The sequence below is a fragment of the Podarcis erhardii genome, assembly GCF_964252035.2.
Source record: "Podarcis erhardii genome assembly, chromosome: 12".
Taxonomy (NCBI): Eukaryota; Metazoa; Chordata; class Lepidosauria; order Squamata; family Lacertidae; genus Podarcis; species Podarcis erhardii.
The window spans coordinates 24,943,026-24,956,733 of NC_138513.1; the positions used below are offsets into that span (position 1 = coordinate 24,943,026).

A 13,708-nucleotide genomic window follows, 5' to 3' on the forward strand; every position below is an offset into this window, starting at 1 on the left:
CCCCAAGGCCCTTGTGGTGACCTAGAGCCAAAAATGAAACTACAGACAAATGACTGCTTAAAAAAACCTACACCTTTATCGTCTTTCATATAAGGAAAATACGTGTGTGTGTGAGTGAGAGTGAGAAAGGAGTTATAGGAAGAGCAAATGCCAGGGTGGAGAGAGGGAAAGCTCTGTTGTGACTGACACGTCAGGTTTGTAAGTGGAGGAAATTATTTTACCCTGACTCACATCCCTTTTAGTTCCGCACATACACACACTCAAAATCAACTTTAAAAGGTGCCTAGCACAAAAACCTCTGGGTCAATTTGCCTGAAATTTGACAGTTTCTTATCTAGGAGCATCTTTCTCAAGTGTGACATTTTCAGACTATTTCTCCAAGAAACCCTAAGGAACATTAAGTGGTATCATTTTGACCACCCCTAAAATTGAAAAGGTTGCCCTTGCTGGAAAACAACTGCAGCTATCAAATTGGCAGGATTCACCTCCTCTGAAGGGGTAGCAGTTGCTTCAACTTTGGTCCAATTCTACAAAGAAATAAAGAAAAGTTACAGATGGCTCCTTACAAAAAACACCTCAAACCTTAAGGGGAGACCAGCACAAATAACTGTGGAACTGTTTGCTTGTAATTTGTTGTGCTTAATTCACTCTGAAAAGGCTACAAATTGCACTCACTTCTATCAAAAGGGGGGAAACGTTACAGTTGTATTTTCTCTCCCAATAGTGAATTCAGGCATTGTGTAATTCCCCCCCCCCCAATGCAGACTGCCTCAAAAGGCTGTGGCTGAGTATAACATGCACGCTCTGCATGCAAAGGATCCCAGGTTTAATCCTTGGCATCTCTAGGTTAGGCTAGGGGGAAACCCTGCCTGAAACTGAAACCCTGGTGGGGCTCTGCCAGTCAGTGTAGCCAGTACAGTGGTACCTTGGTTCTCAAACACCTTTGTACTCAAACGTCTTGGTTCCCAAATGACAAAAACCTGGAAGTAAGTGTTCCGGTTATCAAACGTGTTTGGGAAGCTGAACATCTGATGTGGTTGTCGGCTATTGTTTCTGTGGCGCCTGCACCAATCAGAAGCTGCACCTTGGTTTTCGAACATTTCAGAAGTCAAACAGACTTCCAGAATGGATTAAGTTTGGTGCTTTTGTTTTTGCTATTTATTCTGCGTTTTTGTTTTTGAGGCTTTTTCGGTTAATTTGTTTTTGTGACTGTGTGGAACCCACTTCAGCTACTGATTGATTGATTGATTGATTGTGTGACTGCAGAAATGGATAAAAGCCCCCCCCCCAACAATGACTATCAGCAGTGCAGGTAAGAGAAAAAAGTTTTAATTTTTTATCATCTACAATACTGTCTTATTTATTTTATAGTACAGTACATTGGTCATTGCTTTCATTTTATGGATCAATGGTCTCGTTAGATAGTAAAATTCATGTTTTAGGGGTTGTTTCTAAAAGACTGGAACAGATTAATCTGTTTTGCATTACTTTCTATGGGAAAGTACCAAGCGCACCTTGGTTTTGGAATGCTTTGGTCTTGGAACAGACTTCTGGAATGGATTAAGTTTGAGAACCAAGGTACCACTGTACTCAGCTAGATGGACCAATGGTCTAACTTGATATCTCCTATATTACCAAGCTGGAATAGAACTGACTGCAAACAGCTCAGCCGGCCTGCTTTTATAGGCAGCCGGCTGTCAACATTGTAGCAACAACAGCCCAGGGTTTCCCGCCTAAAATAACTGACGTGGACCTGAGTGAAAACTTATCTACAGACCTGAGTGAAAACTATATACAGTATCCCCCTGCTGGCCCAGGGTGAAACTTCACTACATAACATTTTCAACAGAGGACCCTGATAGTGCTAGGTTGAGTCCAGGGCCCCAATCACGTAGCAGTGCTTTGTAACTTATTGCCATGCACACTGTGCGAAACACCTCCTCCAAATTCTGCACAGAGCAAAATGTACATTTTGCAAATTGATTGAATTTACATGGTTGCATGTGTGAGTTTCTCAGGATACTGACTCATGTGTACAAATGCAGAGTGGTGGAAGACACACAGCTCTGGGTTTTTACTATCAGCTGAAATCCATAAAATGGCATCCACTGCTACACAGAGCCAGAACACTTTATAAACCTACTAGCAAAATGGCTGCCTGACATAAATAAGCAAAAGAGGAGAACATTTGCAGGTAGGAAAAATCAGCTTTTGCTCTGTAAACATGACTGATGGCAGCTCTGTTGGACTGACAAATTTCCATCTGCCAGCTTTTTTCAACCGACAGGTAATTCACCAGTCTGTACTGATGAAGGTCCAAAGAATAGAAATAGTAAAAACAAAGGCCAATAGAGTAAAGCATTTCCCCCCACCCAGCTTGAATGCAGAAAAAGAGAGAAGACAATATGCTTCAAGAAATGCAGCTCCTTTCCCAGTAAGTTTTCATTGTAGTGCAAAGAGCATGAAAACTGTCATACTGAAAGTCGCCATCCAGTAATGCTTAGATTTTAGCTGGTGGAATGCTATTGAGTACCTATATATTCTCTTTGTACCTCCAACATACACAGGTTAGCTGTAAAGTTCAGATAGGCAGATCTTTCCCATTGTTCCATGTAATTTATGGAAAGAACAACAAAAACCCCCACACAAAAAGGCAAAGAGGTGCCTAAAATGTATGAAATTATATGTTGCAATTGAGGGCAGGAAGAGAAAGAGGAGAAATGAATGGCTGGCATTTCTCTTGGCTTGGCATAATTAAGGAACAAAACAAAAAAGGCCACGTGAAGCAAAATACCCTGTATTTTGAAACTGCTCATCATTCAAAGCAAGTCTTGAATGCAATCCTGTAAAAGCTTTAATAAAGCCCAAACATTAGGTCTCATTCCTGATAAGTCCTTAATGGGATGCCAGGTCCCATATCCTGTTTCAGATAAAACACCTTAATCACAAGGATATATAATCACAATATGTTTATACACATATATAAACATCTAAAGTAGACCTAAGCATGCAGTGTGGCAACTTCCCTGTAGCACAGTACAGAACTGAGCATTCTTGATCTCAGTAACAATGCCAAAAGGTATTTGGGGCTATCTAATTGGAGTGGTGGAGAACCCAACAAAGCAGCTGGACCCCTTAAACACAGGGATATTGCTTGCCTGACATTCAGTAGTTGGAATGCCAATGTGTGCACAGCAAGGATAAAACCATCACATAAGTCACTCCCGAGGAACTATGAAAAAGACTACTGCTCCCTTGCCAACTTCGTATGGAACGTACTCAGGTGTTTTGCAGTAGGTACCTTAACTAACAGATTTGTTACATACTTAGGAAATTTACTCACCTTTTCCCAGTGCTTTTTTTCTTAAAAAAATGTTTAGGGGTACTCTCATTTTTCTACTCATATTGAAATACTGCCCCACAATGAGGCCAAACTTAGATTCACAAAATGTTTAGGGGTATGTGTACCCCTGCATCCCCCCCCCCGAAAAAAGCGCTGCCTATCTCCCAACACACCAAAAATGAATAAAAATCCCATCTACTCCGGGGCACTCAGTTCTACCTTCACTTTTCTAAAAAATAAACATTATTCAGCAAGGAGGTCTCGTCCACACTTCCACTTGTCCTGCCGGTTTCTCCTGGGAAACCCGCTCTTTACCTCTGATTTGGAATAAATGTTAATTGTTTTTTCTGTGGATTGATGTTTGCTCTAATTCAGTGCTAAATAGTAGTTTTTTCCTGGGGAAAACAGTGGGGCAAATGGAAAACCACTCAGACCCATGTCTAGAAAGCATAGAAACCCTCTTGGACCTGTGGGACAAGCAAAGTGTGGACGAGCCCCAAGTCAGATATGCTGAAGCTCAATGACATTACTGGGCATAAACTTTCATATTTGCAATTATGTATGTATTGCACATGGGAAAAGACAATCAATGACAAGTAACTTTATTCTGACCATGTTCTCTACTGCAACAAATGACTTCATTTGAAAACTGAAATTGTCCCAAATATGCCAGTATTAAAAATGTTCTAATAATGTAGTAACACACCACTTCTATTCACCCAATCATAATAAAAAATTGCCACATCACCTGCATTGTCAACTGCATTCATCATGATTAGGAAAAGAATTTTCAGCTTTTTCTTTTCCTAGCACATCTACAACCTCCTGAACAAAGACATTCAGTGTAGTCCCCCTTGTTATGATACAAATCCTCAAATAACTTGAAAGATCTAGTAAAATACTGCCACCCAATGGCACAAATCAGAGTTGCACACTAAAAGACAAAAGCAGCTCCCCTGTCCCTTCAGAACAGCAGAAACCTAAACACGGAAGTAGTTCTGTGTTAATTCTCATCAAGGAAACGTAAGACATTTGCTTATCAAATTTTCATCTGTGAAGCAATGCAGATGTCCACTGCTGTTACAGGATGTGCTATGTAAAACCTGGTGTCCAGAAGAGGAAGTTAGCTTCTTCAAAGTTACAGGGTGTTTAGCTTGATGTTTTGTATTATAAACAATTCTAAAAGGCAAGTTCAGTAAGAGTGGGAAAAGGTTCAGAAAAGGGCAACCCAAATGACCAAGGGGATAGAGCGACTATGAAGAAAGGTCACGGCGGTTGAGACTTTTGAGTTTAAAGAAAAGGAGAGTAAGAGGCAATATGATACAAGTTTATAAAATTATGCATGGCATGGAGAGAGTTGATTGAGAAACATTTTTCTCCCTCTCTTAGAACAACTCCATATCAAAAAGGTTGCAGGCCTTCAAATTCAGGCCTGAATTCTTGACAAACCAAGAGTCTCCGAAATGATGGCAGGGCATGTAGCACATACCGTAGATCTGCGGCTCAGATTTGTCCCAATCAACCAAACATCTTTCAACCAGACATTTTCAGCAGAATCTGGCTACACAAAATGTCCTCTGCCCATCTCCAGAGACCACTTAGCCAGTTATATGTGTGTGTGTGTGTGTGTGTGTGTATGTATATATGTGTATGTGTGTGTGTGTGTGTATATATATAGAGAGAGAGAGCGCGCGCTACAGATGCCTTCACTGGATTGTGAGCTGAGAAGCAACTTGTAGCTCAGGAGGACTGGACCCACTGGGGACTCAGCTAAGGTAAAGGGAGCCGTGACCATTAGGTCCAGTCATGGACAACTCTGGGGTTGCGGCGCTCATCTCGCTTTATTGGTTGAGGGAGTCAGCGTACAGCTTTCGGGTCATGTGGCCAGCATGACTAAGCCGCTTATGGCGAGCCAGAGCAGTGAACGGAAATGCCGTTTACCTTCCCGCCGGAGCGGTACCTATTTATCTACTTGCACTTAGTGTTTTCGAACTGCTAGGTGTTGTTGATAAGCAGCAGTCCCGTGCACAGCGGAAGGATGAGGAGTACGTGCTACATACTGTATATTGCTTTATTTACACTTCAAAGCTGGTATGTTACAGAAAAAAAAACATCTTGCCTCTGCCGGAGCAGAGAAAAGCATCCTCTCTCCTCTAAAGCACACACTGAACTGCAAAGAACAGTGAAAAACAGGAAACCAGTGTACGTCACATCCAGTCTCCCTTTCCCGTGGGAAAACCCAACAGTAACTCTGACTGTGGAATGTAAACATTGTCTTGTGACAAGCATTTCGCTGCACAGTGAAGAGAGCAGAAACCAACATCCTCCCCCTTTCTGTGAACATCACTGGGCAGCGTGTTCGTACAATATCAGTACAAACCCAACTTCTGCACATAGGTACAGTGTTGATCCCTTGATACAATCTTGGACAATACATCAGCAGGAATTTCATTACCTGGCATATAGGACACCGTTACGAGTCCCTTTTGAATATGTTCCCTAGCATGTTGCAACTTCAATTGCAAGTGCTTTGTGCTTTGCTTACAACCTTCAGAATTCAGCAAAGCCAAACATGCTTTGTTGTCCTGGTAAACCTGGATTGGACATTTGACAGGAATTTTCATGTCTTTGCACAATTGTAACAACCATTCACAATCTTTAAGTGAATAAGACAGTGCATTCAGTTCAGCTTCACAAGTACTTAAGCTAACTGTTGTTTGCTTCTTGCATGACCAATCAAATAGACCCTGATTGTACATATAGCAAACTCCAGACGTACTTTTCCTGTCTGTAGTGTCACTTCCAAAACTTGCATCTGCAGATATCTCAAGACCACCAGACTTCTGATTGTTAAATCTCAGTCTGTAATGCATAGTGCCTTTCAAATACCGCGCTATGCGTTTCAGAGCTTTCCAATCCTTAACAGTAGGATTGTTGACTTGTCTGCTTAGCAAATTACAGCTAACAGCAATGTCTGGTCTTGAACATCTGGCAATGAAGTTTAGCTTGCCTAGCACACTTCTGTACAGTGTAGTGTCAGAAAATGCTTCTTCAGTGTCATCTACCTGATAACCTGTTGTCATCGGTGTGTCTACAGGGTTAGCATCCATCAGGTTCAGTTTGCTTAACACATCAGCAATTTTCCGTGACTGGTGTACTAGAATGTTACCATCTTGATCTCTCTCTATTTCCAGAGATAGGTAGTTGTTTACCTCACCAAGATCTTTCATGTCAAAGTGCTCTTTCAGTTGAGCTAGGGCGTTATTGTACATTGTGACATCCTTCCAAAAGAATAAAAGATCATCAACATAAAATAAACAATACAGTTTCTTTTGCCCCTCCTCTTTGACAAATACACATGGATCAGCTTTCCCTTGCTTAAAACCTAGAGAAAACAATACTTCAGTGAGTTTTGTGTGCCAACACCGTGCACTTTGTTTGAGACCATAAAGGGACTTCTTCAGAGCACAAACAAATCCCTGTTTTACCTGTACGCCATCAGGTGGAAGCATATAAAGTGATTCATCTAGAGATCCGTACAGAAAAGCTGTATTTACATCATGGTGACTAATGTGTAGATTCTCCTCTGCAGCTAGCTTGAGCATAAGCCTAATGCTCTCATACCTCACTGTGGGTGAGTAGGTCTCGTGATAGTCTTGACCTGGTACCTGTGCAAAACCTCTGGCTACCAATCTGGCTTTGTGTCTGACTATCTTGCCATTTTGATCAGTCTTCGCTTTGAAGACCCATTTGCTTCCAAGCAATTTCATTCCTGGAACTACTGGAACTAGGTCCCATGTTTTGTTCCTTTCCAAGGAATCAAGCTCAGCCTTCATGGCATTTAACCATGGCTCAGCTTCCTTTGAATCCAAATCCTGGATTTCTTGGAAATTTGAAGGTTCAAATACCTTCTTGGAGCTTTTAACATCTGTTACTGCTATCTTAGCAAATTCATCAGCAAATCTCTTTGGAGGTCTGCCTTTTGTGGCTCTTTGTGATCTGCGAATTAGCCTTAGGTCTTCAACACTTTCCTCTTCCTTCTTAGGAGAAAAGTGACCTATTGTGAACAATGGTTCCTCCAATTCTTGATCAGAGCTTTCAGAGGGTCGCATAGAGGCTTTTGCACTCTTGAAATCCTCTGAATCACCCGATTCAGTTTCAGACTCAGAATCAGAACCTTCATCAGTGGGTGTGGGTTGTTGCGGTTGCTTTTGACTATCCTCAGTCTCATCACTGTCATCAGGATAACATTGGAAAATTCCCACATTCTCCCCCCACTTGGCATTGTACTCAACACTTCTTGTGAGCTTAATTGCCTTTGAGTCAGTCATCATTATTCTGTAAGAACCTTTCTGATAACCTAGAAAGATACCATGCAATCCACGCTTGTCTAACTTGGAGTTTTGTGGTGAGTGAACCCACATGTCAGAACCAAAAATTTTCATGTGTTTGATGTATGGCTTCTTGCCAAACATCTTCTCATACGGGGTACAACCAATCGCTGAAGATAACCTGCGATTATAACTGTAAGTGAAACATGAGAGAGCTTCGGCCCAATAACTCTCTGGAAGATTTGCATCATGCAGCAAGGTTTTTAACCCTTGAAGCAATGTCTGATTTGCCCGTTCCGCAAGTCCATTCTGCCATGGCGAGCGAGGACTAGACAAATCGTGTTGAATTCCTTTCTCAGTCAGAAAAGCTTCAAACTGCTGAGAAGTGAATTCTCCCCCGCGATCACTGAAAAGAGTCTTTACCTTCTTACCATGCACATTTTCCAACCAAGCACAGAATTCCTTGAACCTAGGAAAAGCCTCTGATTTCTGCTTGAGATTGTACACATAAATATACCTGGAAAATGCATCAATGAGAACCATGAAGTACCTGTTTCCTCCCAAAGAGGGCGCTAGTGGTCCAACCAAATCAGCATGAACAATTTGGTATGGTTCTGTAGCTTGCCTACTAGACACCTTACCTTTCGCAGCCATTTTCACCTTGTTTGCTGCGCATGCCTTGCACTTCATGTGGTACCTGCAGGGTTTAATAGTCATACCTTCAACCAAGGCAGGCATTTTAGATACTGCCTCAAAATGCAAATGACCAAATTTTCTATGAAAATCATGAATACATTCTGCATGCAAACTTTTGTTAGTACCTGCAATGCAACAAGTGTCATCCTGCACAACATCATCATAATACAAAACATACAAACGATCAACATATTCAGCATACAACACATAATCATTTTTCTTTGTGATGATGCACCTTTTGTTCTTAAAGGAAACGTCAATTTTCCGCTCATTCAGCTGTCCAACGCTGAGCAGATTATGTTTGGCATCCGGCACATAAAGCACATTCTGTATCGATAAGTCCAAACTCTGAAGAACAACAGTTCCATAGCCTTTACTGGGGATTGTGTGGTCATCCGCCTGATGAATCGCACCTTCCTGCGGTGTAAAAGACACGAACAGTCGCTTATTGTTGCACATGTGGTGCGTTGCCGCTGAATCAACAACGAAGAAAGATCTAGACGTCTTCTGGACCTCTGCAACTTTTGGAGTGAAGCGTGAGACCATTGCCTTGTGCTGCGTTGTCCTGGACACTGGACCTTTGCCTTTGCTCTGGCCTCTTCCACGCGATGAGCTTCCACTGCGCTGCTCTGTCTTGGCCCTGGGATATTTGCATTCCCTCTTCATATGGCCTAGACGTCCACACGAGTAGCATTTCACTGCCTTCAAAGCTTTGGCGCCATCTGGTGGTTCCACTGCACTATGGGATGACGACTGTGAAGTCTCCCACTTGCCCATGCAGCTAGCACCCCGGCGATCTGCTTCATTCAGAATCACGGCAGTAACATAGTCCACTGTCAGCTGAGCAGTAGGCTGTACAGCAATCTGAGTCGCAACAGACTCCCAACCTGAACCCAAAGATTGTAGTATCATGAAGGAATACACAGCCTCTGGAAAGTTGAGTCCTCTCTGTTGCAGCTCATGTCTCAGATTCTGCATCTCCATCAGATGTATACGCACATCTCCACCTTCAGCAAGAGCCATATTATGCAGCTTGTTAAAGTAAAACATGGTGGATCCAGCTTCTGTCCTCAAGTGAGCCTCTCTTAAAGCGTCCCAAATTTGTCTGGCTGAGGTCTTATCACGCAATAGACAGAGCTCTTCTGGGGATACTATCAATGTAAGAGTTCCCCTTGCTTTGGAATCTTTAGCTTCCCATGCATCTGTGACTGGAGCTGGGGGGGTGTCTGTAATAACTTCAAACAGACCCTCTTTCCGCAGAATAGCCTCTGCATAGAGAACCCAGTCCGCATAGTTATTCTTATTGAGCTTAGGAATTCCACAAGCATCCTGAAGGGCCATCATGACTCTGGCATTAGCCTTCTGTGTCATCTCTGCTGCTTTAAATCAGGCTACTTTATACAAGCTGCGTCTGTGCTGCTTTATTCCAAAAGCAAGTTCAAAACAGCCTCTGTGAGCCTGTGCCATTCTGCTTAACTGCAGCTGCTTCAAACCTCATTCCAAAGGCAAGTTCAAAAGGAAAGTTCTAAAGTGCTTTCTCTCTGCTGCCATAAATTCATGCTGCGACACTGCTGCAGCTGCTTTACTTTCGATTTCCCCGCATAGTAACTTTGCCTGGCAAACGGCTTTAAAAGTTCAAAGTCCAGCCATAAAGCCATTAATTAGAAGCTGGCAGGCTGCCCGGAGCAGTAGCACATACCTCATCAATCATCTTGACGCGCAGAGCAGATTCCGTTCCGATCTGTCCCCCTGCATTCCGATCCTTTGCCGGCACTCCGATTCGACTTCTGGAGCCCATTCTTAAGATGACTGCGTTTTTCTGGGCCCGGAACCAAATGTTGTTGATAAGCAGCAGTCCCGTGCACAGCGGAAGGATGAGGAGTACGTGCTACATACTGTATATTGCTTTATTTACACTTCAAAGCTGGTATGTTACAGAAAAAAAAACATCTTGCCTCTGCCGGAGCAGAGAAAAGCATCCTCTCTCCTCTAAAGCACACACTGAACTGCAAAGAACAGTGAAAAACAGGAAACCAGTGTACGTCACATCCAGTCTCCCTTTCCCGTGGGAAAACCCAACAGTAACTCTGACTGTGGAATGTAAACATTGTCTTGTGACAAGCATTTCGCTGCACAGTGAAGAGAGCAGAAACCAACACTAGGTTGGCAGGAGCAGGGACCGAGCAACGGGAGCTCACCCCATCACAGGGATTCAAACCGCCAACCTTCTGATCGGACTCAGCTACACAGCTGCAAATAAAACACTTTGAATGTGTTGTAAAGTGCAATATGCAGTTGTGACACTAGATGGTGACTGTGAGCTATGGCAAATTCAATGCATTTTTCAAAATGATTTTTAACAAAGGAATTTTCAAAACGTTCTTAACATGTGTGTAGATTCCAACCGGGTATAGAGGCAGAATCAACAATGATAGCTAGCAATCAATAGTCTTCATGGAAAAGAACAGGCTGCATGCATCTTCTATAGATTGCAATCTATTATGTTTACTTGAGAGTAAGTGCAATTGAATTCCTCTCAGGTATAGAATTGCCCAGACGTTTACCTAAAACATTTATATCTGTCTTTCCTCAAAACCCTAAAGAGATGCCTACTATGGTAATATCTGATCCATTTTATGTAATCTATTATGTATGTTTACATATAATCAACTGTAATGCAGTTACTTATAGAGCATTCTGTATCTACTCTTAAGTAAGTCCCATTAAATTCAATGGGACTCACACCCATGTAAGTATGTATAGGTTTACACTCTTAGAAAAACATTTCTGGTAGTTGCATCTTTCAAAGATGGAAAATATATTCACTATCAGATGAACTGTATTCTGCCACATGGGAAAGATCAATTTATGATTAATTTCACCCTCAGTACTAGATGTTGAACTATATTTCTCTTACTGAGATAAAACCCATGCTCCATTACCATTTCTCAAGCATTGCTCTCTAGCAAATGGTGGGAATTTTCATACCTTCCTAAACTTCTCCATCTGTTTGTAAAGATCAGGATCCAGCTCTTGAGACACATCTTTCATCCACAACAAAGCTCCTCGGTATTCAGTTCGGCACTGCTCCATTCGATTGACCGTCAACCACGTATCGGAAATAGCTCTGTACCTAAATGTCTCCACTTCTTGGTATAGCCTGCACAAAGGAGTGCGCAATGCCAACCTGTGACCAAAAAAGCAAAAACAAAAATGGCAAGTGTAGGGACTCCTGAAACCAAACCAAAAGAGACTTTTTAGGCTTTATTTTGATTAGCAAACCAGAGAGACAAAGGGTTGCTAGAAAGGAAATGCCAACGGAAGGAATGCCAACAAGCAAATTAGAATGGACCCCCCCCCCCCGGCAAGGTTCAGTTCGGATGATAACATTTAGGACAATTTTTTCACAAGTAAACAGCACACAATTTCTTGATGCAAGAACTGATTTAGCAAATCCATTTTTTCCTGATTGCTTCTGGTGTATTAAAAAAATGTTTAAGAAAGCCTGTTCTCACTAACAGTTCATTAATTTCCACATTCTCAAAGACTGAAGCTTTCCTTCAGAATCCTTAAATGGCACTTTCAGAGAAGCTTTATAACCTGTTGAAATGTAACCAATTAATTAACAAGGCAATCCTATGCCCATCTACTCAGAAATAAGTCCCACTGGGTACAATGGGCCTTACTTCCAGGAAAGTGAATGTCACATTGCAGCCTAAACAGAATATTTATTATATCAGTGAGCAGCCCTAGTTAATTTGCACAGTATGCTGGTGCTGTGGTGAAGCAGCTAATATTTAATATGCAGACACAAGGTAAAAGTTATTGGCCATGTGGATAACAGGCTAAGCATTCAAAGTATGGAGCCAGTCTGGGTGAAAGATGTAAGTTCCCTCTTGCAGTTTCTAGAATATGGTTCCTATTCCATCCTGAGATCAAGAGAAGCCTTCCCTCCAAATCACACACCTTGACAATTCTCGGAATACAGCACACACTACCTTTTTCTGCTATCACTTATCTGGAGATACTCACACATAGGTTCTCTCCATTTAAATTGGAGCGAAGCTAGTTTAATCAACAAAGAATTCTGGTTTGGTGCATGCATGGGTGACCTAGCCATCAAACTCCTGAATATCTCAAACTACTCATAATGGTATACGGTATCTCTCTAAGCATTAGGAGACACAAAGGACTCTTCCTTGATTGGGCGTTCCATTCTGATGTTCCTGGTTCACATATCATTTATACTAAATTATACAAGATAGCACTGGTATTGGAGCGAACTTTTTGTACTCTGTCCTAGGCTATCAACTTCTGGCAATGTGACACCATCCACCATCCAAACAGGCTTGCATCTCTTGTGAGACACATGCCTCACAAGATTGCTCTGGTGGGTCCACACCAGTTCAGGATTTCCTTGCCTCTGAAGGTATCCTGACCTGGCCAATGATCCTGTGTGCAATCTGGAGCTGGGAGGATAACAGTACCTAGTGAGATTGTATGGAACAAAGCCTTCTCAAAGCATGCTATCAGGAAGATATGACAAACTCTTAAGGTGTTTCCAGCTGATAGGTTTCTGGGACAAGGATGGCTTCCCCCTGGCTTGTGTCCAGCAAGGCTGAATACCACAAACCAAGGAACGATAGCTGTTCCATCCTCCTGACAATGAAGCTGTGATACTTTTGACATTGGAAGGTGCAATAATGTTCTGGTGTACCCTGCCTCTAAATGCCAACCTGATCACAAGGATAAAGATGAACTCTCTGATGAAAAGAAAACACCATTTTCTAATTAGTGATGCATCATACTAAACCAGAGGATGGACATACACATTTGAAATTGATGCCAAGGAGTGGGGGTGTATGATCATACTGGAATTAAAATGAAAAGCGGAAAGTGTGTATATGGTTAGCTCCTGGGTCAAGAGGAAATACTTGAAGAGGGACTGTCCTGTAGAGGCGAGTGGGGGAAGGAAGTGAGTGTGGGTCCCTGCCTGCTGTACTTAAATATAGCTGTTGGTGTTTGAGTTTACCTGAAGTGCCTGGAGTCTTTTTTTCTGAGAAAGGCAGCCCTCTTAGTGACAACACATTTGGCAAAGACTTCTGGCTTTAACAAACCAGAGATCAAGATGTGTGGCCCTCTTTGTCAGAAGGCTGAGCTGGAAACTGAGAGGGATCCTCTCTGCAGAAGGGGATGTACGTTTCATTAGCTCTTCAAATCAGAGAAGGAATTAATCTTTTAATTTCCTGCCTATTCTCCTGTGTCTGAATGAGAAGCTCAGGGAGGACAGGCAGGGAACAAGTAAAAAGTCTGGGGAGGATTCAGAGAGGAGGCAGAA

The 13,708-nt window shown here is 42.3% G+C and overlaps 1 protein-coding gene across 7 annotated transcripts in view; it reads right to left on the reverse strand.

Annotated features, from left to right (window-relative positions):
* Window positions 1-13,708, reverse strand: part of ICA1 (islet cell autoantigen 1) — a 73,056-nt gene that overhangs the window by 37,555 nt on the left and 21,793 nt on the right. For all 7 annotated transcript variants that reach the window (XM_081882184.1, XM_081882181.1, XM_081882186.1 and 4 more), the window contains exon 6: window positions 11,359-11,557. In XM_081882184.1, the coding sequence (XP_081738310.1) occupies window positions 11,359-11,557 (199 nt within the window). The remainder of the gene's footprint in view (window positions 1-11,358; window positions 11,558-13,708) is intronic.